Below are 26,124 nucleotides of genomic sequence, written 5' to 3' on the forward strand. Positions count from 1 at the left end.
AATGCATCGCAGCGTTAGTGGTAAAGCAATTTGGCTTAATCGTAAAATAAAAATCATTCAGCACTGTACAATGTGCCATGAGAACATCGAATGAATGATGATGCGGAGATATCCGACATAACCAGACGTTAATATGTAAACAAATGGAAGCCACCGGCCAGTGCGCAACCATCTTGGAATGTACCAACTACGTATAGATGTGGTGTTCACTGGAAAGATTAACAGCAGCCCCCAACGCATTGTTCTGCACTGTAGATGTGAATTATTCTTTGCCATAAAATCTGAATAAAACATTGCTCATAAGTCATAAATAAAGGATGCAAATCCCAATTTATATGTTTTGGATTCAATTTTCTTTTGTGGAATCTCTCCTCCTCGTGGTACAGTCAGGGGGCATCATGGCGCTGGGTAGATTGAGTAGCTGTGCCCGAGCATTGCTTCATAATGTTCCCTCTAAAGGACTACTTAAAGACTTTGTTCAATCGAACTGCATGGCATGCCGCGGTGGAGGTAGGATACCAAAAGGTCTTGTGTCTCTATCGTTTATGTCACGTTATTTTATGCAGCGTGTGTGTTTTGCTGGCTACAGACCACCACACGATGAGTTAGCTGTCAGCTATAACGTGAACTTAACACGTTACCATTGTCAATGTCACATCTGCTGTCAAGACCGTGCACGAGTCTGTGAAAATATACCGTTTCACACACTCACAAATCACAGGTGTTGATACATTTTACCAACAATCATTATGCATTCAAGTACTGAACCATTTGATTTCTATACTTCAGCAAAGAGGCATCTCCTGTCAGATGATGTTGTCAAGCTCCAAGACTTCCAGCAAAGGAAACTGGCCGTGGCTCACCAAGTGTCTGGAACGAAAGGTACTGAATTTGTCCCTGCAAACCACTGCCACTTAAAACGAATCAACTACAACTCTTACTGCTTGACACAGTACTCAGTCAATTAAGCTCAGCTCCAACGGTGTAGGCATATGGTGTAACAGAGAAATGCTGACATGACATGACATTTATGTTCTGTAGATCAGTATTTTGAGACGTTAAATCAGAAGCTGAAGAAGAATGAGCTGATATTGAAGGATGAGCTGAAGCTGCTCCTGCACTTGTGCCACTCAACTGAGGATATGGTCACAGCCAGAGATGCAATCTACAGGTGAGTGGGCTTACGGGCGTGGAAACATGGGTGACAAGATCAGAATCCAGTGTTAATTTGGGGTACTGCTAGAAAACCCATGTTCTATTTGTGTGACCTTTATTTTGCTATGTCTAGGTACCATGAGGAGAACCGTAATGTATCGTTTGGAGACTTCAAGTTTGGTCCTCTTTTCATGAGGCTCTGCTATGAGCTGGGTCTGGAGGAAATGGCTGCAGCTACACTGACAGACAGGGTAAGTCTCTGCTCACCACGTCAAGTAGAGTACACACACACACACACACACACACACACACACACACACACACACACACACACACACACACACACACACACACACACACACACACACACACACACACACACACTCTTTTATAACACCTGACAGTTGATTTCTCTTTAGTTTTTCTTGATTCAGATTTTTGGAACTTAACCATGAGTTCCATTGGGCAAGATGGCAAAAATAAGTATATTAAATGATAAATAGTATTTCCACCCTGGTCTGTTTCTCAGCCCCGCCTTGTCACATTGAACCGTAAAGGAGTAGTAAAGGAAAAATGCATGTTTAGCCCTGTTTTAAGGTTACTTATGATCATATACAATGGTTCAGATCAAAACGTTGACAAAACTAGCACTTTTGAGAAAGTCCGATAATTGCTCTACCACTGTTTTGGTCATACAATGGATGTGGGTGGGCACTGTGAAAAATCATTAAAAAAACATGTTAAACTCTCAATTTCAAAGACAAGAAACTCACCTAAACATGCATTAACATGTCATTACATGTCACATTAAAACCGAGTGAATAACTTGTTTCGATTTCCTTATCCAACAGAGCATGAGAGGTTTCTTCAATGACTCCACGTCCTTCAACATCGCTATAGACATGTTGTTTACAAAAGGCTGCTATGACAGTATGTGACATCTTTTCAGGTTTATAGGAACAACACCATCAAAAAGTAATCAACAATATAATTCTGTACTTATTTTATCATTACTGACGTATGTGTGTGTGTGTGTGTGTGTGTGTGTGTGACAGGTGCTCTGGAGGTGTTGAGAGACATGAAGAACCAAGGAGTGCCTTTCAACAAGGATACATATATAATAGCAACTGGGACCTGTTATAAAATAGTAAGAAATACTATTACTCTTACAGCCAGTTTATTGACACTCTGTAAACATATTCTATGCACTATCCAGTGAAACAACATGCATGGTTATGGTTCACCATTACCAAATAGTCTTCTGTGTATAGTACTGAATTAATTTCCCTGTTTTGTGTTGATCAGAATACACCAGAGTCATATAAAATCTGCTGTGCCTTGATGGAGGAAGGACAGGCCAAAGGAAACTTGATTCCCAGACACGCATACTGCTTCGCTGTGGCACTAGCACTTAGACAAGTGGGTCCCACTGTTAATTCCCTACCTCTGGGTTCACTCATCTAATGTATGTAATGTCTGTCCCTAGTTATTGAAATATGAATCTGCCCTGAGCTGTACATTTTCTTCTTCTTTCTTTTCAGAATGACATTGAGAAGGCTCAATCGGTGTATTCCCAGATAATGGGCACTGACAGCAGAATATGTCAAAATCTGAAAGTACGTTGTCTCTCCCTCTGCTCAGAAATGTCTTGTGTACTCACCCAAAGTGCACCCGCTTTAGTGTGATCTTGCTGGTGTTTCAGGTAGTGATACTGGCCATGTCAGGAGCTGTGAAGGAGGCCCTCTCTGTCCTGTCTTCAGGCTTGGTGTCCAAAAGTCCTTCCTTTGTCAAGAAGCTTGAATTTTCAGAGGAAGTGGTAAGAGAGAAACACTGTTATAACAGCTCTCCGTCGATTTGATTCACAACACATTGCTACAGCTAAAACAGGTAGCAAAAATCATTAGGGCTGGGTTTAAAAAATCGATTCATCGATTCTGAATCAAATGATTCAGAATCGATTCATGAATCCCAAAATCGATCTTTTATTTAATGAATAAATGAAGGTATGAATAGTTCATTAATACATTCAATGATTCATTCATTTTTGGAAATCAGTATAGATACCCAGCCCTAGTATTGATGTGTTGCATAACTTGGCAGTCATGTAATTAAGGTTACAGCAAAAAAAAAAAAAAAGGTTTTAGTAACACTAACCGAATCGATATCGAATCGAATCATGATAATCGATTCTGAACCTTGTGAATCGGAATCGAATCGATTCTTGAAATTCGACTAGATATCCAGCCCTAAAAATCATACATATTCACCTTTAATTATTCTAGTTATCCAGTAGTGTCTACTGGATCTACACTAAAAGATTACAGTAGTTTCTACTGGATCTGGTGTAAATCTCTCTCTTGTCTTCTCCCCTCAGATGGATGTGTTGTGTTTGCGGAGTGAAACTGGCCCCTACGTGGTGAGCGTGAGGCAGATGGTGACACGGTTACAGCAGGCAGGTCAGGTGACCTCGCGGAGCCTGGACCAGATGCTGTGCCACACCCCCCAGGGGAAAAGGAGGCCCGTGGGACTATTTCAAGACAGTCAGCCGCGTAGGGTCAGCCGCAGAACTCTGAGGCCCTTGCAGTCCACCCTGCTGTCTGAGTGAGGAGAGCAGTGTGTATCACTCTACACTGTGGCCATAACCTAACCAGCCAGAGCCACGGGGACTTGTGTGAACCGGGACCCCAAACAGGACTGGTGAAAGCCAGCCAGGTGTGCTCACTATAAACCCAAGGCCTGGACCTCAGCGGTTCCAGACAGGATTATCTACCTCCACTTGCTTCTCTGGTCTTTAGTTACCCCTCCATCATACAATGTGTTGTAGCAGTAAGGATCCATGTAGGCTCAGAGGCTGTGAGGATCTGTCAGATTTTCTGAAACCTCTGACACATTTTGACAACTGGATGACCTCAAAGAACTCTTGCCTCAATCTGTGAACCACAATGACAGTGCATAGTGTGAAGAGGAATGTGTATGAACATGAATAATTACGTATAATTAAAGATGTCATCTTTATTGACTTTTGTAAAGTATTACTGCCAATGTTTTTATTTTATAATGTTTTTTTGTGCGAACAATAAACATTTTCAGTGGTCTCACTTGCTGTGTTTGCTCTGGGGCAGTGTAGTGCTGCGGGTCTCTGGAACACACCCCGCATCATGACATGTAAACAAACGGGTCCCTCCCACAATGCAACGCGGGCAGACCAAGGGAAGCCTCCGACAACAAGACGAGGGGGCGACTCGGCAGCATTTTCTAGATGGAGTAGATGGTGAACAAAGCAATCGTATCTAACTAGCCAGCTTGCTAACTGGTGTTATTGTTAATGGCGTAGATAATCGGTAGTCTTCACCATCTAGCAGAAGTTTTCTTATCATCCTCCATCGTCAGGATACCTCGGCACATAATAATAGTAGCTTGCACTAACACGTTAGCCTGCTTGCTGGCTGATCTAGACAGCTGGTGCTAGCATTAGCAGGCTTCCCTACTAGCGAGCTAGGGAGAGTAGAGAGTAACGATAAAGAGCACGATCGGGTCGAGATCTGTGTTTTCTATTTGTTTCATCTGTTGACTTAAGTGTGTCATTTGACACCGGGTAAGTTGGCTGTCACCATTTGTCATTTAGCTACTGAGTTGGCTAGCAAGCTAGTTAGCTTGTAGTAGCTATTGTTTGGTGGAATATCTGAATAATTCATTGGGGGAACAATGATGAACACCGACGAGGCTTCTGCTCCACCTAAAACCGACCCCGATGATGATGGCATGTCATGGTGGTACCGATGGCTCTGCAAAATTGCTGGGGTACTGGGAGGAATATGTAAGTATGGAAGCTAGCTATACACAGATACTTTTAATGTCATTATTAACATTGCTAATACGTTAACACAACAGCTGACAACGCCTACATTCTTCTGTGGACACTTCGTGTGGTGACATGATGTATCTGAACGAATCTGAATGATGGGCTAATTGATTGTAGTTCAGTAAACTCAGTATTGAGTTTAATGGTCCTTATGATTGATATTCTCTGAAGTCATCAGCCTCCACGTCTCTCTTGCCCCCCTGTTTGCTCAGACAATGACCCCCCCCCCCCGCGTCTCTCTTAGCTAGCTGTCCACACATCAGTCAGTCTCACAATTTTCCAATTTTCTGTCTGTGTTCTCTGCACAACCCGTTTGCCTGTCTGACTCACATACAGTAGCTACCCAACTACATTGTTCCCAGTCATGAGGCCTCTCTTTTCAGAACTCTTCATCCACCACCTAGAGAAACAAATGTCAATAACGTTATTGTAGCCTAACAGTCTTGGTGTAGCGAATAGAGAACTTTGACTTGTCACTTCTCTGAGGGGGAATGAGATGGAGGTGATGATTCTGGAGGTGAGGCAACCGTTGCGTTCCCCCACCAGCAGTTGCGACCTACCGCAGCCCTTCTCCTCCTCCTCCCCCTCCCTGGCTGTGACACTGGAGCACCGGCGGCTGTATCACATTCACACTCTGGACCCGTTCGCTGCATATCCAATGGAGCTCTGTATTATTGAAGAGGCTGGAGAATCAGAGAGATCAGCGTAGGCTACTGTAGCCATTGCAGAGTTAGCCTAGTCTCTTTCACCACTAACCCATGGATCATGATTAGACATGTCTGTAGGACTGCTCACACCCACGTTCTGTGCAAACAGACTGTGTGTGTGTGTTTGTGTGTGTATATGCATGTGTATGTGAATCGCACAAGCGTGCCAGGTTAGCTGAGCAGTCGGGGACTTGTGGGAGGTTTGGCCAGACTTTTTTATGATCATGATGATGCTCTGATGAGAGCTCCATAGATCTGTTAGCGACATGAGAGGTTTTCCATGATTCTTTTTTAGTGACTGATGACTAGCAGTTTGTGTCCATATGACAAAGTCCACCCCAGCTTTCGTAATACAAATGATTCAGTACAATAGTCCAGTTAGGCTAAATGTCTGTGCTAGGCAGCTTATGCATGTGAACACAGGAAGAACAGTGTAATGACTCTGCTTTTCCCATCTGTTCATTGTGTCCCTCATCCTAAGCTCATAGCGTGCTACAATACCGGGGCCTGTCACCAGGCAGCCCTGGGCCCAGCTGGATACTACTGAAACTGTAAAATCAGATTAACGCTCGTCATCTGCCTCCTATCTGGCCTTCTGACCCCCAATCAGATCCTCTGTAGGCTCCTTCCTCTGGGTACTAGGCTGTTTCTTTCTAAGCAGTAGTAGTACTAGTAGTAGTAGTAGTAGTAGTAGTGGTGGTCGGCCTTTGAAGCTAACAGCTAATGTGGTTACTCTCCTTTCTAGAGCCACACCACTATTTATCATCTCCAGCATAACGGAATGACCCGGAACAGAGCCTCCCTTTGATTCGGTGTCTGTTGGAATTTGTGGTGTTCCCTCTAGCCAGGCCCTGGGAGGCCATACATATGTATGCCTGCCTGTCTGTACTTGATTCTGTTCTTTGTGAGCCATGTAACGTTGTCTTTTATTCCCCCCCACATCTCTCTCTCTCTCTCTCTCTCTCTCTCTCTCTCTCTCTTCCTCTGTGTCCCTCTCTCTGTTGTCATAGCCTGTGCCATTGCAGGAGTGTGGAACTGTGTCACTGTCAACCCCCTAAACATCGCGGCTGGAGTATGGATGGTGTAAGATTTCCGTCTCACAGCAATTGTTTTGTGCTCTGAGGGTCTCTCAGTAGCCAGTTCTGATCATACCCATGTGTGGTGTCTGTCTCTCAGGCTCTCTCTCCTCACTTGCTGTTTCTCCATGTTACTGAACCTGATTTCTGTTTTATCTTTCTGTATCTTTACTGACTACTGTGTGCTGCTAATGAATTCCAATTTGTTTCTCACTGATCAGTGTTGTGTTGGACTATGGCGCTTTTGTTGGAACAGTAAAAGGAATTGAGTAAAGGTTAGCCCGTTTAGGGACTCAGGCTATTCACCCTGAAAGCATGTCTCAAACAGCATTGATTGCGGGGGGCATTTATTCACAATGATCATAACCAACACAGCATCATAATGAGGGCAGGAACCCAATATCAAATATGAAAACACATCATTCTCACTGCTCTAAGTTCCTACTTGTCCACAAGTTCACACGCCATTTCAAGAAAGCAAATCTAGGAGAACAGGGTTAGAGCAGAAAGCTTACTGTACGTCTCAGTGACTCCCCGTTTATAGATCATAAATATTCACACGGTGACATGCTTCATCAAAACCATTCAAACATGAGCTGCTTTAACTGATAAGCCTGCAGTCCCACAGGCACATTACATGACTGTCCTCAGTCCAAATCCTCTATGGCATCAGTTGTATTCTTGGAGTGACGGTTTCTGGGTGGTGGTCATCCCTGGGCCTCAGAGAGGTCACTGTCACTCCCTGATTCCCATTAGCAGGTTCAGTAAGTGGACCTCCATCACCAGTTGAACTGAACAAAAAAGGTTCAGTGTAAAAAGTCCCCATCCTCACAATATTATCCACCCATCACTTAGAACAGACCATGGCCCTATCAGTAGAGATGACGGTAGACTTGTAATTCTCATTGTGTCTGTGTGTGCACGCGTGTGTGTGAATGCACCATGCCTGGCTGTGCTAACTTCCTCTCCTCCTGTTCTAAGGTTGAACGCCTTTGTGCTGTTCCTGTGTGAAGTCCCATTCTGCTGTCAGTTCATAGAGTTCGCTAACGCGATCGCGGCCCGGGCAGACAAATTCAAACCCTGGCAGAAAGCCCTGTTCTACTGCGGGTGAGTGACAACCACACTGACAGCACACCTGGGTTGACTGGTATTTGAAATCCTTTCAAATACTTGGAGCGTTTGCCTGGGTCTGCCTGGAGTTGATATTTATCTTTGGGGGCTGTCGGTATTTGAAATTATTTCAAATAGTATTTGACCCAGGTCTGACTGAGAAGGACCACACTGAGGCCTGTTTCACGGCTGCACACTGTTAGACTGAACCTCACTGCATTCGACCCACCATAGGTCTTCAGTTGTAACTGACGGTTGACTTCTCGTGTCGGTAGCACATTGTTCTACCAATTACTGTATTGAGGATGTTAGTAATGTAGCAGGACAGTTAGCATTCTTCTTGGTCTGTTGTTCACTGCCCTTGTGTTGTGTCTCCCTGGACTAGGATGGCTCTGTTCCCTATATGCCTGAAGTTCTCCTTCAACACCCTGTTTGGAAACGCCATCGCGTTCGCCACTGGAGTCCTGTATGGCCTTGCCTCTCTGGGGAAAAAGTAAGACTCTTGTACCGATCAGCCTGGTGGACAAATTAATTGCTCCCCCACAGAGATAGATAACGTTTATTTTTGTATTTATTATTAACTAGGATGTGGCTATCAGGTTGCTTGTCCTAAATGTGTGTAATAATTCATTATTGGACTGACTTGACAGTCAGATTTTAGAATGATGAGTTTTGTTTTAATCTCTCTTTCTTCTCTCTCTCTCTCCCTCCCCCCCTCACTTAAAAAAACAATAAAATCATAGATTTTCAGGTTTTATTAATCACTCGATTAAGATTATCTTGAGATTCTAATACAGGAGATGTAGTGTAACTACTCCTGATAACATCTTTGTTCATGCTGTCATCTAACCATCAAAATCAACTTTAACATTTAATGCTTTCTCCCCTACTCTTTCTCTCTGTTTTTTTCTATATACTGCTCTATATCCCTCCCTCCCTCCCTCCCTCCCTCCCTCCCTCCCTCCCTCCCTCCCTCCCTCCCTCCCTCCCTCCCTCCCTCCCTCCCTCCCTCTCTCCCTCCCTCCCTCCCTCTCTCTCTCTCTCTCTCTCTCTTTTTCAGAGGAGACGCGGTGAGCTACGCCAGACTGCAGCACAAGCAACAGGGGGATGAGGAGAAGATGACCGGAACGATAGACGATATTCCTCAGTGACCCACCGTCCCCCTCGGCTCCCACGGCGGAGTGTCCCTCCCCTCAACCAAGGGAAGAAAGACGTCGTCCCCCTCTTACAGTCCTCTCCAGCCCACACGACCTGATACTAGGCTTTCACCTTGGTTAGCCCAGAGCATCCCTCTACGCAGCAGAGGAGGAAATAACGTCTTCTATTTCTCATCCTCTGAACTCTCCCTCTCCTTGTCCCCGAGTTTATTTATGTACTGAAAATACTGTGTCTCCCAAGTATGTATTAGGCCTATCGGATGTCATTGCTCCATATAGATTTGATCTGTCATTCGGCCCTAATTGTGTGAAATGTTTTCTTCTTCATTGAGATTGGTGTTATAGTTGTGTAAAGATTGTAGGGTTATTTATTTATTCTGTTCCGTTATCTAGGTCACTCTGATAACCCTTTTAAGGCGAGTAGGAAATTGTGCATCTGCTCAGCCAATTAGCCTTTCGGGAAATTTTCAGTGAAACATCGGTTATGGTTTTTTGTCATTTAGCCCCAAGTCATCCACTATGTGTGTAATTGTGTATATTGGGACTTGTCCTGCTTATATGGGCATTAAGGATTTTGACCATTGGCAACTGGGAATGTATGATGGTTCCCCCAAAGATGTTTTTAAAAAAATAAAAAGTTTTTCAGAAAATGTTTGTTACAGGACACGTTAGAGGGGTAGTGTGCTGTTCTGGACATTGAAATGTGAAATGTATCTGACTGTTTTTACATGTTTGGCAAGGCTTGGACATAAGCATTCCCATGGCACTTGTTTTAACTGCTCCCATGGAGGACTATGTGCAAGTCATGCCAAACACCTAAAAATATTCGGATTGCGATGCATTTCACAAGAGAGCATACTGAGACTGGGAAGATTACATCCTGTGCTTCCCGTCTCTGAAGAGCACATTTATCATAGTTTTGCAAAGCATTTACGTATGCCCCATTGACCTCCATTGTAGCCCAGTGAGAGCCTGCATAAGAACTGCAGGTAGCTCACTACTGGAACGATCAATGAAATTATGATCTCTGTGTTTCAGGTTCATGGTAGACCAACCACAAATAGGGCTAAATGTCCAAAATAGCAGACCGCCCCTTTAATCTGTTACAGATCCTATAAAATGTAGCGTGTTTTGGAGTGCCAGCTCTGTGAACCTGGGACAATATGGGAGATGATAAAACAATTCTAACAAACGCTTTCTGTGCATGGCTGATGGCTCGTAGCAGATACTTCTTGTCTGGTGTCAGACTGCCAACATTCAAACGGTTGGTTGTACAGTTTGTGAGTTTTGTGAAGACACTACTGCTGAATGTGATCTTAACTGCTATGCTGCATTATAATTTATTGTTTTTTACTTCTCCGTTGGTCTTGGACCTCCCTGTTACCTGTTGAACCAATGCTATCTCAGATTGCTCTGTGAGTTGAAGTTACTGCTGTGATCAGTCATGATCAAGTCATGGGAACTTTAAAATGATTTTAACGGTTCTGATGAGGGAACGTGTCTTGATTCAGGGACCTTATAGTGTGTCTAGGTCACATGGTCACCAGATCCATGCTTTGCCTTTGTCCCCAATCAATGAAAAGAGATGAGTTGTGTTCAGTCTCTGGTCACAGGTACTACTGCGGTCTTCAGTAAGGTGCTATGATTGTTTGGTTGTCGTTTGGTCGCTGATAGTGACGAGGAAGGCTTTGCGGCATGCAGGCTTACACCTCTTACAGCATTGTGTCTTGTGTGATACCTACTAGTAGATAGAAACACTAACATTTAGTTCCACAGTAATCCTGTTCTCCAGATGCTCAGACATGGTGTGTAGAGTGGAGGGCTAGTTTCACAGTAGAATACTCCTAGACAGATACCCATCACCACTTCTCAGGTATTTGATTTAATCTGGGCAGCAGACAGGGTACTCAACTGACAAACAGGGCTGCAATACAAAAGAACTGACCGCACACTAACCAGCTTTGGTTAGGGAATCCAACACCAGCAAAGCACTCATATACAGATAAAATGTGAAACACACCTGTTAGGCCTTCAAGAAACTGTGTACCGTGTAGCATAAATCAAAGTTGGTAGAAAACCAAGTCTTGTGGTATCGCTTTGTCTGAGACTCAAGTCATTTGCCTCCCAAGAAGAAATAAACTAGTTCCGTTTATTGGGTTATCAGCCATGATGCTCTTTGCCAGTTTTGTCTCTGCTTAATAGAAACAGTAATCCTTACAGTATCACCAACGGGCACAGCTGGTATAGTTTTCCCTTCTCTCTAGTCTAAAGCAGACAGCCTTAATGCATGCCCTGGTAAGAGACCTGTACTAAGCACCAATACACTAACTAGTCGCTCAGCCCTCAGTTGTCTTGACCGATGTGCAGTAAGGGATGTTTGCATATGCTGCATCTAGTGTGTTCAACCCGAGTGACTTTGGTGTGTCCGTCTCTTTGGTATAATGTGATCCAACAAACCTAACGTTTTTGCTTGTGATATTGTTTCTTTCCCTGTCTGACAATAAAATATTCTGCCTTTTTGAACGATGTCCTGTCTTCGAATTTGTTAACAGTTTAGTATGTGAAACACAAAGATTACTAGGGTTCTTTTTTTTTTTAATCAATGGTAACGTTTTCAAATATATTTTCAGGCAAACCATCTCCAAAACAGCATCTGAAATTCAGATAAAGATAACTGTCCAAAAACAGGCAGGGGTAAAAGACAGACTTGGGGAACATCAGGGGAGAAGCGCTCCAAGGAGGTGGATCTCTTTACTGAAGCACAGCTCAAACACTTCCAACTGACTCGGAAAAAATGGACTGAAGCACAGCTCAAACACTTCCAACTGACTCGGAAAAAATGGGAGCTGAACAGTTGCTGTGAAACCTCTCTATGGATGGACAACCTTAACAGATTCCCTCAATATCCCATCCACAACCTCTGAAACACAGAAATGTTTTAGGATCAATGCACCAGGCCTGCTTTGCCGGCTGGTCTAGGGTGGAGGTTCTGTCTTCTGGCACACCAGTGGTGTCCTAATCAGTCAGTTTCATGTACAGTACTCTGGGCCTGGGGGGCCTTGAGTTTCCTTGGACTCTTCTTGGTCAGACACGGGTTGTTACGTTTGGCTTTGATCTCTGCCTCCCACTCCTTCTTCGCCAGGGTGTACAGCCTCATGGTGGCCTGGGCATCTTGGACCTACACAACAGATAAGGCAGTGGGAGGGAGGAGGAGAGAGATGGAGACCTTTCGTCAGACATTTGCTGTGTTTCATCAAACTGATCAGTCTGGCAGTGTGTGAATGTGTCTCACCGATGAGTGTTCTCCCTGTTGGACCTTCACGTGGAGAACTTCTTTGCACAGCACTCTGAGAGCAGGCCGACCACTCTGAAGAGACAACAAACCAGGTATCAGCAACTAGTTTACTGAATGATGACCACTGACCACTGCGTTAGGAGAAACAAAATCAAGCTTTGGTTTCCGTACCTTTGCGATTTTCTTGAAGGGTTTATATTTCTGGGTGTCTCGGATGTTCTTTTTCGGGTGATCCAACAGTAAAATCTGGAGGGGAATTGCAAGGCAACTGAGTGGACTGGTAAACGATAGGTTTATCAGATGACACCACAGGAGGATGGAGGGGTGAAGCCGACTCTTACCTTCAGGTCGTTGTGTATGGCGTGGCCCACCAGTATTCTGCCCTGGAGGATCTGGGCTACCTCCTTCTGGACGGCCTTCACATTCTCACCTGTACAACATCACAGGTATCGCCGTCATAATCAAAACTCCACCTCGTCGCTCGCTCCACTCGCACAAGACAAAATGAAACCACTCTTCATCTTAAGAATTCCATCAGAGATCCCGCCAGTCTCTCCACACTCGTGCAGGCCGTTACCCACAATGCAAGAGAGGAAATCGCACGGTTGGACCGTTCTGTGTTAGCCTGGTACGACCATCCCGTTCTCGCGAGCTCACATTCTGTTTCACTAACGCAAAACGGTCTGGCCTTCGCCTACTCCAGAGCGATTATGCCAAAATCCAGACCATACCGGGCCAATCACGGACTGCGTTTTAACTGCTGTCCCGCCCCACAGTGGAACGCAGCCCCTGATTGGTTCGTGTCCCTGCCGCTCGCTAAACAAACATGGCGGCTCCAGAAGCAACGAGTGGTAACTTTAACGTTAGAAGAATAAACGCAGCTATAAGTGCAGTTATTGCAGAAATAGACTTAATCACAACACTTAAACAAGAACAAGAGTATGCACTAGCGGAGTTTCTCGGTGGAAAAGACGTTTTTGCCGTTCTTCAGACTGGATTTGGCAAAGGTTTGCTGAACGCTGATTCGGTTGAAGGTGTTTGTCTGTCAAGGCAAGTACCCCCGCCCACATAATCGCTCTCTATGGGGCGAAGGCCAGACCGATATTGCGGAGCGAAGCAGTGAGCTCGCTAGATCGGGAGGGTCGTACCAGGCTAGTTCTGTGGCTCACCGTTTTTAATATCGTCGGGTCGGATGCCGCTGACGGCTGTCCTGTAGTCTGTCACCTTCTCCGTGGGCTTGACGTGTTTATCGTAGATGCACTTCCCAAACAGGTTGACCAGGGAGACCCGAGCCACGATGCTGTCTTCCCCGTCTGAGCCCACACCCACCATCTCACAGTCCATGGCCACCGCCTTGGTCAGCCTGACAGGGAGAGAGGAGGCACACACGGTCAGTCCAGAGAAAATGAGCCGGAAATTAAATGGACTCACTGAAGTTGTGGTAGTAGTAGTATAATGTGTTCATGTGTGTTAAGAGTGGTACTCAAGACCCTTGCTAAATGAACTTCAACTGATAAAAAGTCTGCTTTGGTCAGAAAGCACATGGAAACTATTTTATCTTACCCTTCAAATGCCCTCTCCTTCACCAGGGCCTTCTCAGTGTCCTGGGATTTGGTCATCTTGGTGCCCTGCTTCCTCCTCATGATGTCTGCTACCTCTGTCCCCACTGTTGCCTCGATGTCATCAGGGTCCACGTCATCGAACCAGAGGTCTGCTCTAGTAGGGAACAGATAGTCGGTAGGTATTATTCATTTAATTTAGCAACAAGTAATGCCTGGGTATGTTTTAATGCAATTTAGTCAACTAAGTAGTTGGTGCAAATAGCCAGCCATAGTATATGTTATTTTAAATGTACAACAACACAAAGATATACAGAAGCAATATAACAATTCACTCAGTCAATTAATCATTCAACTTTCTCCAAAGCCCCCCATCTCAATCTGAAATACTGGCCAGTGAGCACAGGACACCAATGTTGCTAACACAAAGCGAGTACAGGCTACATACTCTGTGGTTTTCTTATCTGTAACTTCTTCGGTTTTCTTCTTTTTTGCCGTGTGTTCACTGCTGCTCGTTGCCTTGCCATGATCCTGTTTCCTTTTCGTGGCTTTGGGTCTCTGTTGTGTCTCTGAGGGAGCCGACCCGTTCACTTGAGAGCTGCTGGGAACAGCCTTCTCCTGTCCTGCTTTCACACCTGTCAATGGTGAGGGTTTGGCAGTGTTCTTTGAAAAGTCTTTTGCCAGCTTCTTATGGGTCTTGTCTTTCTTTGAATTGTCATGAACAGTCTCCACTTGCGGAGTCTTCTTCTTAGAGTCCAGCTGGGCTTGACTCTTCACTGGTGGTGGGTTAGGCTTTAACACCTGTAATAACATAACGGACATTTATGATTATGACTGCATGCTATCAATTACGTGTATTCCAACTATTGAAATTAAATCATTATTGTACCTCGAATAACATTTTCCAATTGGCCGAAAACTGTTGGGCATCCTTCGGAGGGAGCAACGCCTTGGACTTCCCCTGGTCCTTAGGTGATGGCTCCTTCTTTGGACTGTGTTTCCAAATCTTCTTTTTTAGTTTCTTTGTCTTTTGACTTGCTGTGGATTGCTGTGTTTTAGGTGTGGCAGCAGAGTCCGTTATATTTATCTTATCCTTGGACATGTCGTATGACAACTAGCTAACTTAACTAGCTAACCAACCAACCAGCTATTTGTCTAGATAGCTAGCAACACGTACTTTATGCTATAGCTCTCTAACAGCACGTTAACACTCTTTAACAATAACAAGTCATGACCATCGGGTAAAAAGAGATTACTTACACACTTAATTAGCTTAATAAATAGCTATACGGTCACCTCCAAACACATGCTATAGAGATGTATCCCAACACGTTTCATTTCAAAAACCATGCTGCTGTGTGTACTTCCGTTTTGTGCCACAAAGTATTAAGACCGAAAGGAAACTTGGTGCTTGTTTATCTGTCCGCACAAATAAAGGGGTGCACCATCAATGAATAATGTATCATTATGTCATTATAATATGTTATATATATTATAATAAAGCTGCTTTCATTATAGACTTTAAAAAATAAATAAATAGTTTTACGTCGGTTATCGCAGGTGCTTACTGCTTTATCATAACAGAGACAGTAGGCATCAACTACTGACACCTAGATGGCAGTGTTGTCTTATTTATGCACTGTGGCCGGCGTTAGTGACCATTTCACATTCTTCAGAATGAAATAGCAAACTTCGCCCATATTTACAAACCAAAAAATCACGTAAAATGTAGTGGTGACAGATTCATTTCACACTTCAAGAAAAGGCTACAATAGTCGGTCTAATCATGATGCAATCGGAATTGATAGGCCCAATGCTAATGATGATCATGAAAATAATGAGGAGCCTGTTATAACATTGTTATTATTATTTTATACTAACTGTGTAACGTTGACTGAGTTTCATTAAGTGAATCTTCTGTTAAATGGCTGGCTTTGTGACCCTGCGACCCTGTCTTTGTGAATGTTAACAATACATATTCTGTCATCACTCGATCAATACAGGCTCATCATCGTACCCGCTCAGTGTGGGGCCATTTCCAGTGAGCGCGCGTATGCAGCTGTCGTTTGGCTGAAAGCGGGTGCTCGCGCGCTGCACAGGCTACACTCCGTTTGAAGATTATGCTGCTGCTCCTGGCCATTTTGTAGAAGGCAGAATGAGGAGGTGAAAACTCGCATTTAGGCATTAGGAGGAAGGACATATTAGCAGGGCGCTCACAAAGAGACGGGGAACCTCATAGGATAAAAAATAACAATACCAGCTGCTGTGGTTTGGCATCTATACACCCTGTCTGAATCGTGGATTATTACCAGGAAATCGCTTTGGAACCATGAGCTGGGGGTCAGAGCTATGGGTAAGTGACCAGTCCAGTGCCAGCACATAACGGTTTTAATTAGCCTAATACAAAGCGTTACCAAAAAGAAGATGCGTCTCTCAGGCTTAGTCCCAATTTTGAAAGCTGTTCGTTGCGAATATCATGTGATGATGACTTGTTGTGGTCAACATGGATCAAATTGTGGATCAAACTGGTGCAGGTTGTACAGTGAGCATGTATTTCCTTATACGCAAGTATACATGATCATGACATATGATCAAAGTAGCGATACATTTTCAATATTCAGTTTACTATATCAGTCCATCTACACGCTGATCTGAGCGCGCACACACCCCCTGTGTGTGATTTTTGCACCCTTCCTCTGCAGACTGCTCTACCGCCTCTCGAATCGGAACTCAAATCGGAGAAAAGCGGAACGCATGGCAAAGATGTAACACATTTCAAAATAAACGGTTGCTATTTTGTCATAGCGGAGAGACTTTGAATGCTTACCACAGAGCATAACACGTATATTGACATTTATCTATTAAACGGCATCGACTGTAGGCTACGTAGGATAGGCCAAGAAAGAGCTTGAGCCTGTTGTCAATCATCATTATCTGAATTATCATAAGCAAGCTTTAGCAACATTCAATATTGCGACCAGGAAATGATTTTATCAACAATGTCCAACAGGCATTGCCCCGGTGCCTGTCCCTGCTGATTGCGCTGTCTGAGATGATGGTTGTAGCCGAGCAGGATGTGGACTCAGGTCTGTGGTTTCTCAGAAGATACGGAGAAAAGTCGCTGCACATTTGTCATTTGCTGATTACAGCAACACAGTTGACAGTTGAGTCTTTACAATGCTGTCCACTAGCTCTTCCCCACATCTTTAAAGCAGCAGCAAGCCAAAATCATTCTGCCTATGCCCAGGATAGTATCTCTTGCTGTTGCAATAGATGTATCTGAAACCCCATGGGCAAACCAGGCAAGCTGGTTGATGCCCCGTTTGGTTATTTCGACGAGGAGGAGGGGAAGGGGGAGAGGAAGGAGGAGCTCATACCACGCTGAAAATTCCACAGCTGTGACGCAACATTTTCATCCGCCCACTCATGTGCCCTGGCACCAAAATTGAGAAGCGCAGCCCAGCGACTGCAGACAGTCCCGTCCCAGCATGCACCAGGCCAACGACTGCAGACGGTCCAGTCCCAGGGCGCACCAGGCCGGCCTCTGAAAGGCTACCTGTTTTCTCTCAGCTTGCTCCTTCTCTTCAATCCCGGTGTCATTTGCAATGCCGTGCCAAAAAGTCTTGCTTTATAGCAAAGCATTAGACTCGACAGAGTTCATATGAGACTGATCAGCAGCCAGCAATGAATCATGACCAGTTAAGGAAGCCAGGCGCTTTGAGCTGGATTCATGGATTCCTATCTGCTTACAAACCCCGACTCAAGGGCAGGTTGCCCCCCTCCTCCTCTCCCCCCACCACACACATACACACACACACACACACACACACACATACTCGCAGAGAACCCCCCCCCCCCACTACTGAAAATCACGCGGTGTCGCAAACTCCATCATGGGAATAAAGAAGATTACAGACTGCCGCTGCTATTTTTACGGCGAGCTAATAAGCAGGCTCGGCAGAGGGATTCCTCCTGTCTGCCTGTTGTTACTGTCGCCGTTGTTGTGCCGGTGCTGTTGTTAAACATGTGGGCCAACCGGACCACCACAACAATACCAGTCATTTAGAAGTGGACAAATTGTCTGGTAGAAGCACAGGGCTGTTCCATCACATCCTGCTTGTAAGTAGGTAGGTATTTTATTAGTCCCAGAGGGGAAATTGCACAGTTACACCAGCCACATTCAAGGGACATAAAAAAAATTAAAGAAACAAAGGTGCAAGTATATATATATACTATATATATAATATACAGAAATGTAAATATACAGATGAACTGTACAATCATACCAAGGAGTGCAACATACAGTATACAGTACAAGACATGCAATTATATACAGATGGACTGTACAGTCATGCTACAGACATAATAAGTGTTTAACAAGGGGAATTCCTAGGGATGCATGGTTGTGCAAACAAAGACGTGCAAGATTCAAGATACAGTACACGATCCCAGCGTCAAGTATCGCTCCAACTGGGAGTCTCAGTCAGTCAGTAGTGTCCAATCCAAGGGCCTTTTGTGACGATGGGAAATGATGGGTTGTGTGTGTGTGTGTGTGTGTGTGTGTTTTATATCTGGTGGGGGAGTCTGTCCATTGGGGTTTCCAGCACCTCCTTGTGTTCTACAGCTGAAGTCGATTCAGCAGGCAGCCAGACAGAAAAGCAGCAGGGTCTGGAGATGGTTAAAAATCTGGGACATGAGAGAGAGAGAGAGAGAGAGGGTGGGGGGGTAGTGTGGCTTGGCCTCCACTGAATTCTCCAATAATTTTCTCGGTGTAAAGGTCACAGAGAACCCTGTCAGTACTTCAGAGGCCTAGTGTTTTGCCAGTGATGTCAGCCTATTCCTCCAGATCCTCCTGCTGCTAGAGCGAGATGCACTGCTGCTCAGTTACCGGTGATAGGCCGCGCTGCAAAGCCCCAGGCGGTTTCAAACGCTTTTATCTATGCCTGCATTGTGAAAAGCACATGTTGGCATTGAACAGCGACTGAGCGTATGCTAAGAAAAATAGGTATGTATTGCAAACAGATGCTCTGCTTTTCTGCGAGAGCAGAATGACTACCAGACACTTGGTGTTTTGTGATCATGGTTATTACAGTGGCGGGCTTATAGCCTAACACAGCAGAGCTCTATGGTGTATCTGGCTAAGCTGACTGGTGCCCCAAGACAAATTGCGCGCTCTACTTGTCCCGTATCGTCATGCAACACCCAGCTTAAGACGGGATCAAACCATCTTTGTCCTGTGTTGATTCAGAGTAACACTTGTAGATCAGGGCTGAGTTTCCCAGAGGCATCGGGGTAGCGCTACGATGAACGCCGTAGCTTACGGTGAACGTAGCGCTGCGATGCTTCTGGGAAACTCAGCCCAGGCTAACATGGGTGACTGGGCAGTTTTGTGTCACTCTACTCATGCTATTCCTGTATATCCGGCTCATCTACAGGTGTTATCAGTTTTATCAAAAGGAAACATGCAACATTTCCAGAGCTGGTTCAGACTCTGTAGTTGATTCTCTGTTTGTAGGCCTATTATTATATGACGTTATGGTCTGTTCTTATAGGCCGTGGCTGCATTCAAGGCTTGTTCTAATGGCCCCAAGTGCTACATGCTAGACAAGAGATGAGATTATGGGATGCCACATGGGTCTCATCAAGCTCAGCTTGCGGTGTTGTTTTTTTTTAGCAGAGCAGAAGAAAGGAAGTGATATTCAGGAAGTGTGTTCAGTCACAGTCAAGCTGTGTTTCTCAACCACTCATCCACTGGGTAGTGATGGGTAGTCATGTATTTGCTTCTGTACGAGAAATAACTTTTTGAGAAAGAGGTAGAGAGAGATGTAGAGTGTGTGTGTGTGTGTGTGTGTGAGAGAGAGAGAGAGAGAGAGAGAGAGAGAGAGAGAGGGGAGGACATCTGTAATACTTTTTGTAGCCAATGAAGTACACAGCATTTTCTGCTTCTTGTTCCATCTCATGATAGCCTTGTTCTAGCTGCTTTTAGCTGGTCACTTACTAACCTATTCAGCAGAGGTGCTCTATTGCTGCCCAGGGACCTTCTGGCCTTTTTTCTTTATTTGTTCCCAACTAGCCGAATGACACCATTAGTCAGAAAGTATACACACGTGTGAGTCACCATGAGTATAGACCTCCTGTAGGCCTAAGGAATAGGTTCAGAGTTTATTGCATTCCACGTGTGCAATATCATTGGTCCGATTAGTTACCATAATAATGCTGGGGGGTGATGTCATGTGTGTGACATCATCCCTACAGTCAGCTGGTAAAGCGCTCCACAGCGCAGGTAACTAATCTTGTGTTGAATCACTTTCATTGGAGTGAGAGAGAGAGAGAGAGAAAGGGCGAGAGCCCCCCTTGTATTAGCTAGATCCAGACAAAACCTGATATCCATTGACCCACAAACAGGCTTTTCCACTCAATACCTGGCAGAGTGTAGAGTGTTGATCAGCCCAGAGGACCACTGAGTGGTGAACTGTTAATTTTACCCACAACCCCATGTTTTTGGATGGCATCCCACTCATATCAAATCTCGTTCAGATTGCTGTTTTCACACTTCCTAGACATGCAATATAATCACTTAAAGTACTAGATCAATGCTGCCCACTCTGTTATTCCACTTGACCTTGGTGTGGGGAGTGAGCTTATAACTAATGTTGCAAAACCAAATCCTTCTGGATTGTACTTTCTTTCCATGCGCTTGCATCACCCATGGCTGATGTGTTTCTCGTGCAGCCCAGCAGGGGGTAAAGACCGCCTCTCTCCATGGACCGCAGACATGGAGCTGACCCAGAGCTCGCTCTGCCCCTAGTGTGAAGTCGTTTGATTTCATCAGCCTCAAAAGTGACAATTGTTCTTTTTTTATAATACCCAAGAGAAGTATCAGGTTAGTAGACCAGCATCTTGTGTAGCTCAAGCACAGCCACGCCAGTGCAACTCCCCCCCCCCTACTCCCCCCCCTCCTCCCTCCTCCTCTCCCTGAGGCTCTGTGCACAAACGCTGCCATTGAAGCAGGAAGTCAAGTGTGGCAAAACATGTGATTGTTTCCCAGTGGGGCCGGGGTCAGGGGGGAAAAAAAGTGCTTCGTTTTATAACTATCGAAAAAACCCACTAAGACAAAGGGGTCCAAACAGAATTATCTACAGTAGCTGACAACTTTATTCACTGAGGCACCAACAGAAATATGACCAAGGCGTCATGAGGTCCTCGGTTCCTCTGTGAAGGCTGAAACGATCGGCAGCCATGCCTCTATGTCACAGTCAATCAACTACTTCACTCAATCTACTACTAGATTCATTATGCGTTAGAAAGAGGAAACAGAACATAGGCTGCCCGTAACCTACAGTAAGCAACCTTTCACATGTTTCACTTCTGTCAGGCCAAGAGTTTGAGTTTACGTGTCTTACCTGCACACACACACACACACACACACACACACACACACACTGTGACGATTCCGTCACACACACACACAACGCAGCCTACATGTAAGCACACAGACAAGACAACAGACTACACAGCATCCTACATTTCCCCTTTACCAGTCATTGCAAGTGAGGGCTACAAATGGACATGGACACAAAAGAGCAGCAGCTAAAGGTAAGTTCGCGCTATCAAGCGCTCTTCTCGGAGTGCTTAGAAGTGTCGACCCGTAGAGGCAATTCCGACGCTGATCGACCTCGACCCCAGGCGGTCGCTCTAAAGACGAGCGCCAGCTGATGAGACCGATCCAGCCAGGCATCGGGGGGGGGGGGGGGGGGAACCCTAGTCCTACTTTGTTTTTGCATGCATTGTTTTGCCAGTCAAGGCTCTGAATAGATCGACTGCTATGCCAGGCAGACGGGGACAGCAGAAGACAGGAATGCTAGAACCGGTCTAGCCGTTTAATTGTTGCCACATGCCCGTCTGCTGGCCTGTCACCCCTCTAATGTAATTGAGAGGGGAAAGTGGGTTTTTTCGGCAGGCCTTGTAAAAGTAACATGAGTTGCTTTCTCTCACGCTGTGTTTAGTGGAGTTCCAGACAGGGCGGCCACAGGGGCGCAGACGAGACCGGCCTAAACCTCACGGTCTCTGTTTTGTTCGAACGGCACTCGGGCTTTGACTGGGATATTAGCGCTGATCTTCGTTCGGGTCAGGTCTGAGCCGTAAAAGGCCGTGGTTTAGACGTCGCTTTCCTCCCTGGTTTCCTGAGTCGTTACCCCCGAGCTCCCCCTCCTCCCTGGGACCCCAACCCCCCCCCCCCCCCCCTCCCTTCCGTCCCTGTCTCTGCTGCTCGCTTGACGTTCAGGGCCACTTCCAGTCCTGAAACACGAGCCGGCGTGTTTCCTTCCGTGAGCGTGCCCGAGTGGGGTCCGAGGGGAAGACCCAGGCTGGGACTCCAGGGGGGGGAGAGTTGTCCCGCCCCCGCCTCACTCATCTCCCACCCACTCCTCCTCCTCCTCCTCCTCCTCCTCCCCCTTCTCCTCCCCCTATCTCTGGCCCCCCAGGAGGGTAGAGCAGTGAAGAATGGGTTCACCACCTCTGATCTGACTGTTCCACACAGCACCACAGGGGAGTGAGGGAGGAGAAAGAAGGAGGACGAGAGAGAGAGAGAGAGAGAGAGAGAGAGAGAGAGAGAGAGAGTAGAGAAAGGTGTGATTGAACACACAATGCAAGAGGGGAGAACGGAGCGGACGTGACACAGAGGGAGATAGCTGAGGGGGATAATAGCTGTGTTCGGAATCACTCCCTCATTCCCTCACTCCCTTTCCCCTATATAGGGTTCACCATGTAGAGAACTACCTAGGGAACGGAGAAAATGTAGGGTGCATGCACTGTTCCCTGGAAATCAAAGTGAATTGTGGGTAATAAATAGTGGACTATATAGGGAACGACAATTCCGTGGAGAATTCGGACACTACAAACAAAATGGCTGACGCCCTCTATAGTGCACTATGTAGTGAATAGGCAGTGATTCAGAACACAGCTACAGTCGACTTTGCTTTGTTTTCCTGTAAAATAACATTTGCATGACGCCCCTTTTACTCATTCAAATTTAGGCTACTTCTGCTTTTCATTCATGTGTAGCATGCTTTCTCTGGACGCCTCCTGTTTCCCCAGTATGGGGAACTTGTACTGAACTTGACCAACTTTAAAAGTGAAATCTCTTCATCGTACTTGCAATGACAAATAGCAGAACCCCCGTTGCAATGATTCACCGGGGGGGTGTCCCATATTACTGATGATGAGTCTTTAACCTCACTTTTAACCGATTGGGAATTTGAACTAGCAACCTATCAGTTATTGGCCCAGATCCTACCACTGGGCTGCCTATAAATAGTAAATGGTAGATGGACTGCACTTATATAGCGCTTTTATCCAAAGCGCTTTACAATGAAGGCCTCTCATTCACCCATTCACACACACATTCACACACCAATGGTGGCAGCTGCCATGCAAGGCGCTAGCCTGCTCATTGGGAGCAATTTGGGGTTCAGTGTCTTGCCCAAGATCACTTCAACATGCAGTCAGGAGGAGCCGGGATTCGAACCACCGACCCTACGACCATTGGACGACCCGCACTACCCCTGAGCTATACAGCCGCCCCGCTGCCTACTGCCCCAGGCTGATCCATGGAAGCGGCTCACGAGGCTGTGCTTCTCTCAACACATACCTCTCTCAAGACTGACCCAGCCTATAATCATCAGACGTCTCTGTACAGTATCATCTCATCATCTCATCTCACGACGATGGCGCCGGTATGAGGGTAATCATCACAGGAGCTGGCGGGTCACGCGAGTGATTCCTGCTCTCCTGGACCCTACTGTACCTGCGCCTCTAATCACTACCGTGCTACGGTGTGAAGGCTATGGAAGTGCTCAGCAGCTTGATGACTGTCATTAGTGATGTCGCACCGGCTTCCTCTTTGTATTGCAGCAAAGACAGAACACAGTCATTGCCATGTTCCTAGGCTTTAATGTGGCATCACATGTTCACAAAGGCCCCCAGTGCTAAAGGGGTCCTACTAGGAGTAAATGTATGCAGTTACTGTACCATGAGTCACTCTGGCGAATGCTCAAGGTCTTGATAAGAAATCTGTGTCATGGCTCTCAATCTCAATATCTGACTTGCAGGTCATGATCTGTGTGAATTTATTTGTTAATTTAAAGGATCCCCATTAGCTAATTAATGGCAATCAGCTAGTCTTCCTGGGGTCCACACACAGCAAACATTACAACAAAAATACATTAAGTAATGTAACAATAATTGATACATGACATTCAAATAATTTAATACAGTGTAGAATCACCATACCACTCAATCAATCAAAGCTTTATTTGTATAGCGCATTTCATACTCAGAGGCAACACAATGTGCTTTACAGAGAACAAGGGAGGTGGGTATACGACCCACCTCTACATATTCCAGAGGGAAACAAAAAAACAGTATCACCCGGGGGCCAGTTAAGTGAGCTGTAAAAAATTCTTCCCTGACCCCTCTCAACAAGGCGATCGAGCAAGCTCCTGGAGTATGTTTGTCTACCGGCTAAGAACATTTATAAAGCAATAAATTACATTTTCAGAGTAAGAGAGGCTAAAAACATCATAGGAGAGACATGGCAAACACTGGTGTATGTCTGTGTGTGCGTGAATGTGCCTGGGCCCAGATAGAGGCAGGGGTAGGTACCAAGCACCACAATACTAGCACTATTTATATAGTTGAAGATACAGGCCTCCATATTTATTAATAGACTGTGTATCTCCTAGTGGGTCTTTCTTAAGGGTACTTGAACATAGCAACTGCATGTGGCTGTCCACGGGTAGTCTCTTTTGATGAGGAAACCAGAGAGTTCCTCGAGCGGAAAAAGCTGATAATCAGCTGCAGATTTCTACAGAATTAAAAAGAGACACACCACCCACAAGTGGTGCCGGTGGCAACCAAATCCCTGGAGTTGAAGTGCCCTATCTGCTCTCTACACTAGGGTTGCTTAGCAACCTCAGAGGGCACAGAATAAATGTTTACTTGCAATCGAAGGAAAAAGGCTTTTGCAAAGTATAAATCAAAGATGTGCTTTAAAGGTGTGCGATCACAGGCTGTTCCGACTCTTCAGATCAAGGAATGTTCTAGTTCTCTGCCTAGCTAGTAGCTAGAGCCCAGTCGTCAGTCATTTAGGCGTGATGTTGTTTAAATGGAAGGACTGTAGGCGACTAGGCAGGGAGAGAAATCCTTAGAGAACAGACATTTCATCTTTGTGTTTTTGCTTTTGGATGTGTGGTCATTTTGGATGAGACGGTTGCTAACATGGGTGTTTTGTGTTAATTTATATATTACATGTTTATTGTTTATGGATGTTTCTAATGAAGTTTATAATAAAGTACCTGCCAATCTTTTGAGTGTAGCCATCATAGTTGATCACTCCTGACTCCCCATTGATTGACCTTTGTCTCCTGGAGCGAAGAGAATGATTGGTTGCTGATTACATCAGCCAGCTATACGGGTATTCTGGGTTTCAAACGTTGAGTGATGCCGCAAGGTCAACTTATTAGTTCCAGTGCTGTCAGGGGTTTCATTTACTTACTTACTTACTTACTTACTTACTAGGTCTACAGACCAGCATTCCCTCAAACTGACTGAGGTAGGCCTACTGCAGGTCAGGACATGTAGTGAAGTGTGATTTGAAAGGTTTTAAACGTTAAAAGTTTAACACCTAATATGTTTGTCTTGAGTTTTTTTGGTTCACCTGACAGCACAAAGAGATGGACAGATGGACACCTCCCAGTTTACTAGTTCCATATTTCTTGAAATGTTAGAAGAATTTCCTCTTTATTTAGAAACCAAGTTTCATTACTCTACTCCCAACGACCTCACCTAGAGCCACTAGGGAACTGTGTAAATCAGTCAGGCCAGAATTACTTACTTCAAGATACTAATCTCAATATCCTTCCTCTCCATAATTGTTGAGGGTGGCAAGCGAGAAAAAAAGGATAATTATGTTAGTAGATTTGTTCCATTTATATAATAAGTTGCACATGATCAACCTATGTGAGTAAATCATATTACAACTCTAGGAACTGGATTTAAAGTTATCTCATTATATTTTAAAGTTGTTATCACATACTATATCTGGGCATCAAACCATGCATTGTGCCTCATATCTCCATGATCAAGGCTTTTGATAGTAAATCACCTTCTGCAGCCGTTGATTGCGTCTGACGTTTACGTGAATG

General features: G+C 45.2%; 4 protein-coding genes across 4 annotated transcripts in view; 3 read left to right on the forward strand and 1 right to left on the reverse strand.

Annotated features, from left to right (window-relative positions):
* Positions 1–386: 386 nt before the first annotated feature.
* ptcd2 (pentatricopeptide repeat domain 2) lies at positions 387–3,760 on the forward strand (the record flags this gene model as incomplete). Its single annotated transcript, XM_084441745.1, has 10 exons — positions 387–510; positions 790–882; positions 1,042–1,171; positions 1,289–1,406; positions 2,007–2,085; positions 2,211–2,302; positions 2,461–2,574; positions 2,697–2,771; positions 2,858–2,971; positions 3,530–3,760. Exons 1-10 carry the CDS (start codon positions 399–401, stop codon positions 3,758–3,760), a joined length of 1,158 nt encoding a protein of 385 aa, XP_084297871.1. The 5' UTR covers positions 387–398.
* Positions 3,761–4,393: 633 nt separating this feature from the next.
* On the forward strand, positions 4,394–11,575 carry cacfd1 (calcium channel flower domain containing 1). Its single transcript, XM_084441855.1, has 5 exons — positions 4,394–4,972; positions 6,735–6,807; positions 7,782–7,907; positions 8,296–8,403; positions 8,971–11,575. Exons 1-5 carry the CDS (start codon positions 4,861–4,863, stop codon positions 9,059–9,061), a joined length of 510 nt encoding a protein of 169 aa, XP_084297981.1. The 5' UTR covers positions 4,394–4,860; the 3' UTR covers positions 9,062–11,575.
* Positions 11,576–11,751: 176 nt separating this feature from the next.
* Positions 11,752–15,235, reverse strand: rexo4 (REX4 homolog, 3'-5' exonuclease). The gene is made up of 8 exons (XM_084441675.1): positions 14,811–15,235; positions 14,370–14,722; positions 13,926–14,078; positions 13,532–13,725; positions 12,704–12,792; positions 12,534–12,608; positions 12,360–12,434; positions 11,752–12,245 (listed from the first exon to the last, which is right to left on the reverse strand). The coding sequence occupies exons 1-8, from the start codon at positions 15,021–15,023 to the stop codon at positions 12,087–12,089; spliced, it is 1,311 nt and encodes a 436-aa protein (XP_084297801.1). The 5' UTR covers positions 15,024–15,235; the 3' UTR covers positions 11,752–12,086.
* A 770-nt stretch (positions 15,236–16,005) lies between these two features.
* Positions 16,006–26,124, forward strand: part of fnbp1b (formin binding protein 1b) — a gene marked incomplete at its 3' end in the record, with an annotated part of 66,219 nt that continues 56,100 nt past the window's right edge. The window contains 1 exon segment of the mRNA XM_084442182.1: positions 16,006–16,274. Coding sequence (XP_084298308.1) covers positions 16,251–16,274 — 24 coding nt within the window. The 5' untranslated portion in view covers positions 16,006–16,250.

The sequence above is a fragment of the Borostomias antarcticus genome (assembly GCF_949987555.1).
Source record: "Borostomias antarcticus genome assembly, chromosome: 8".
Classification (NCBI taxonomy): Eukaryota; Metazoa; Chordata; class Actinopteri; order Stomiiformes; family Stomiidae; genus Borostomias; species Borostomias antarcticus.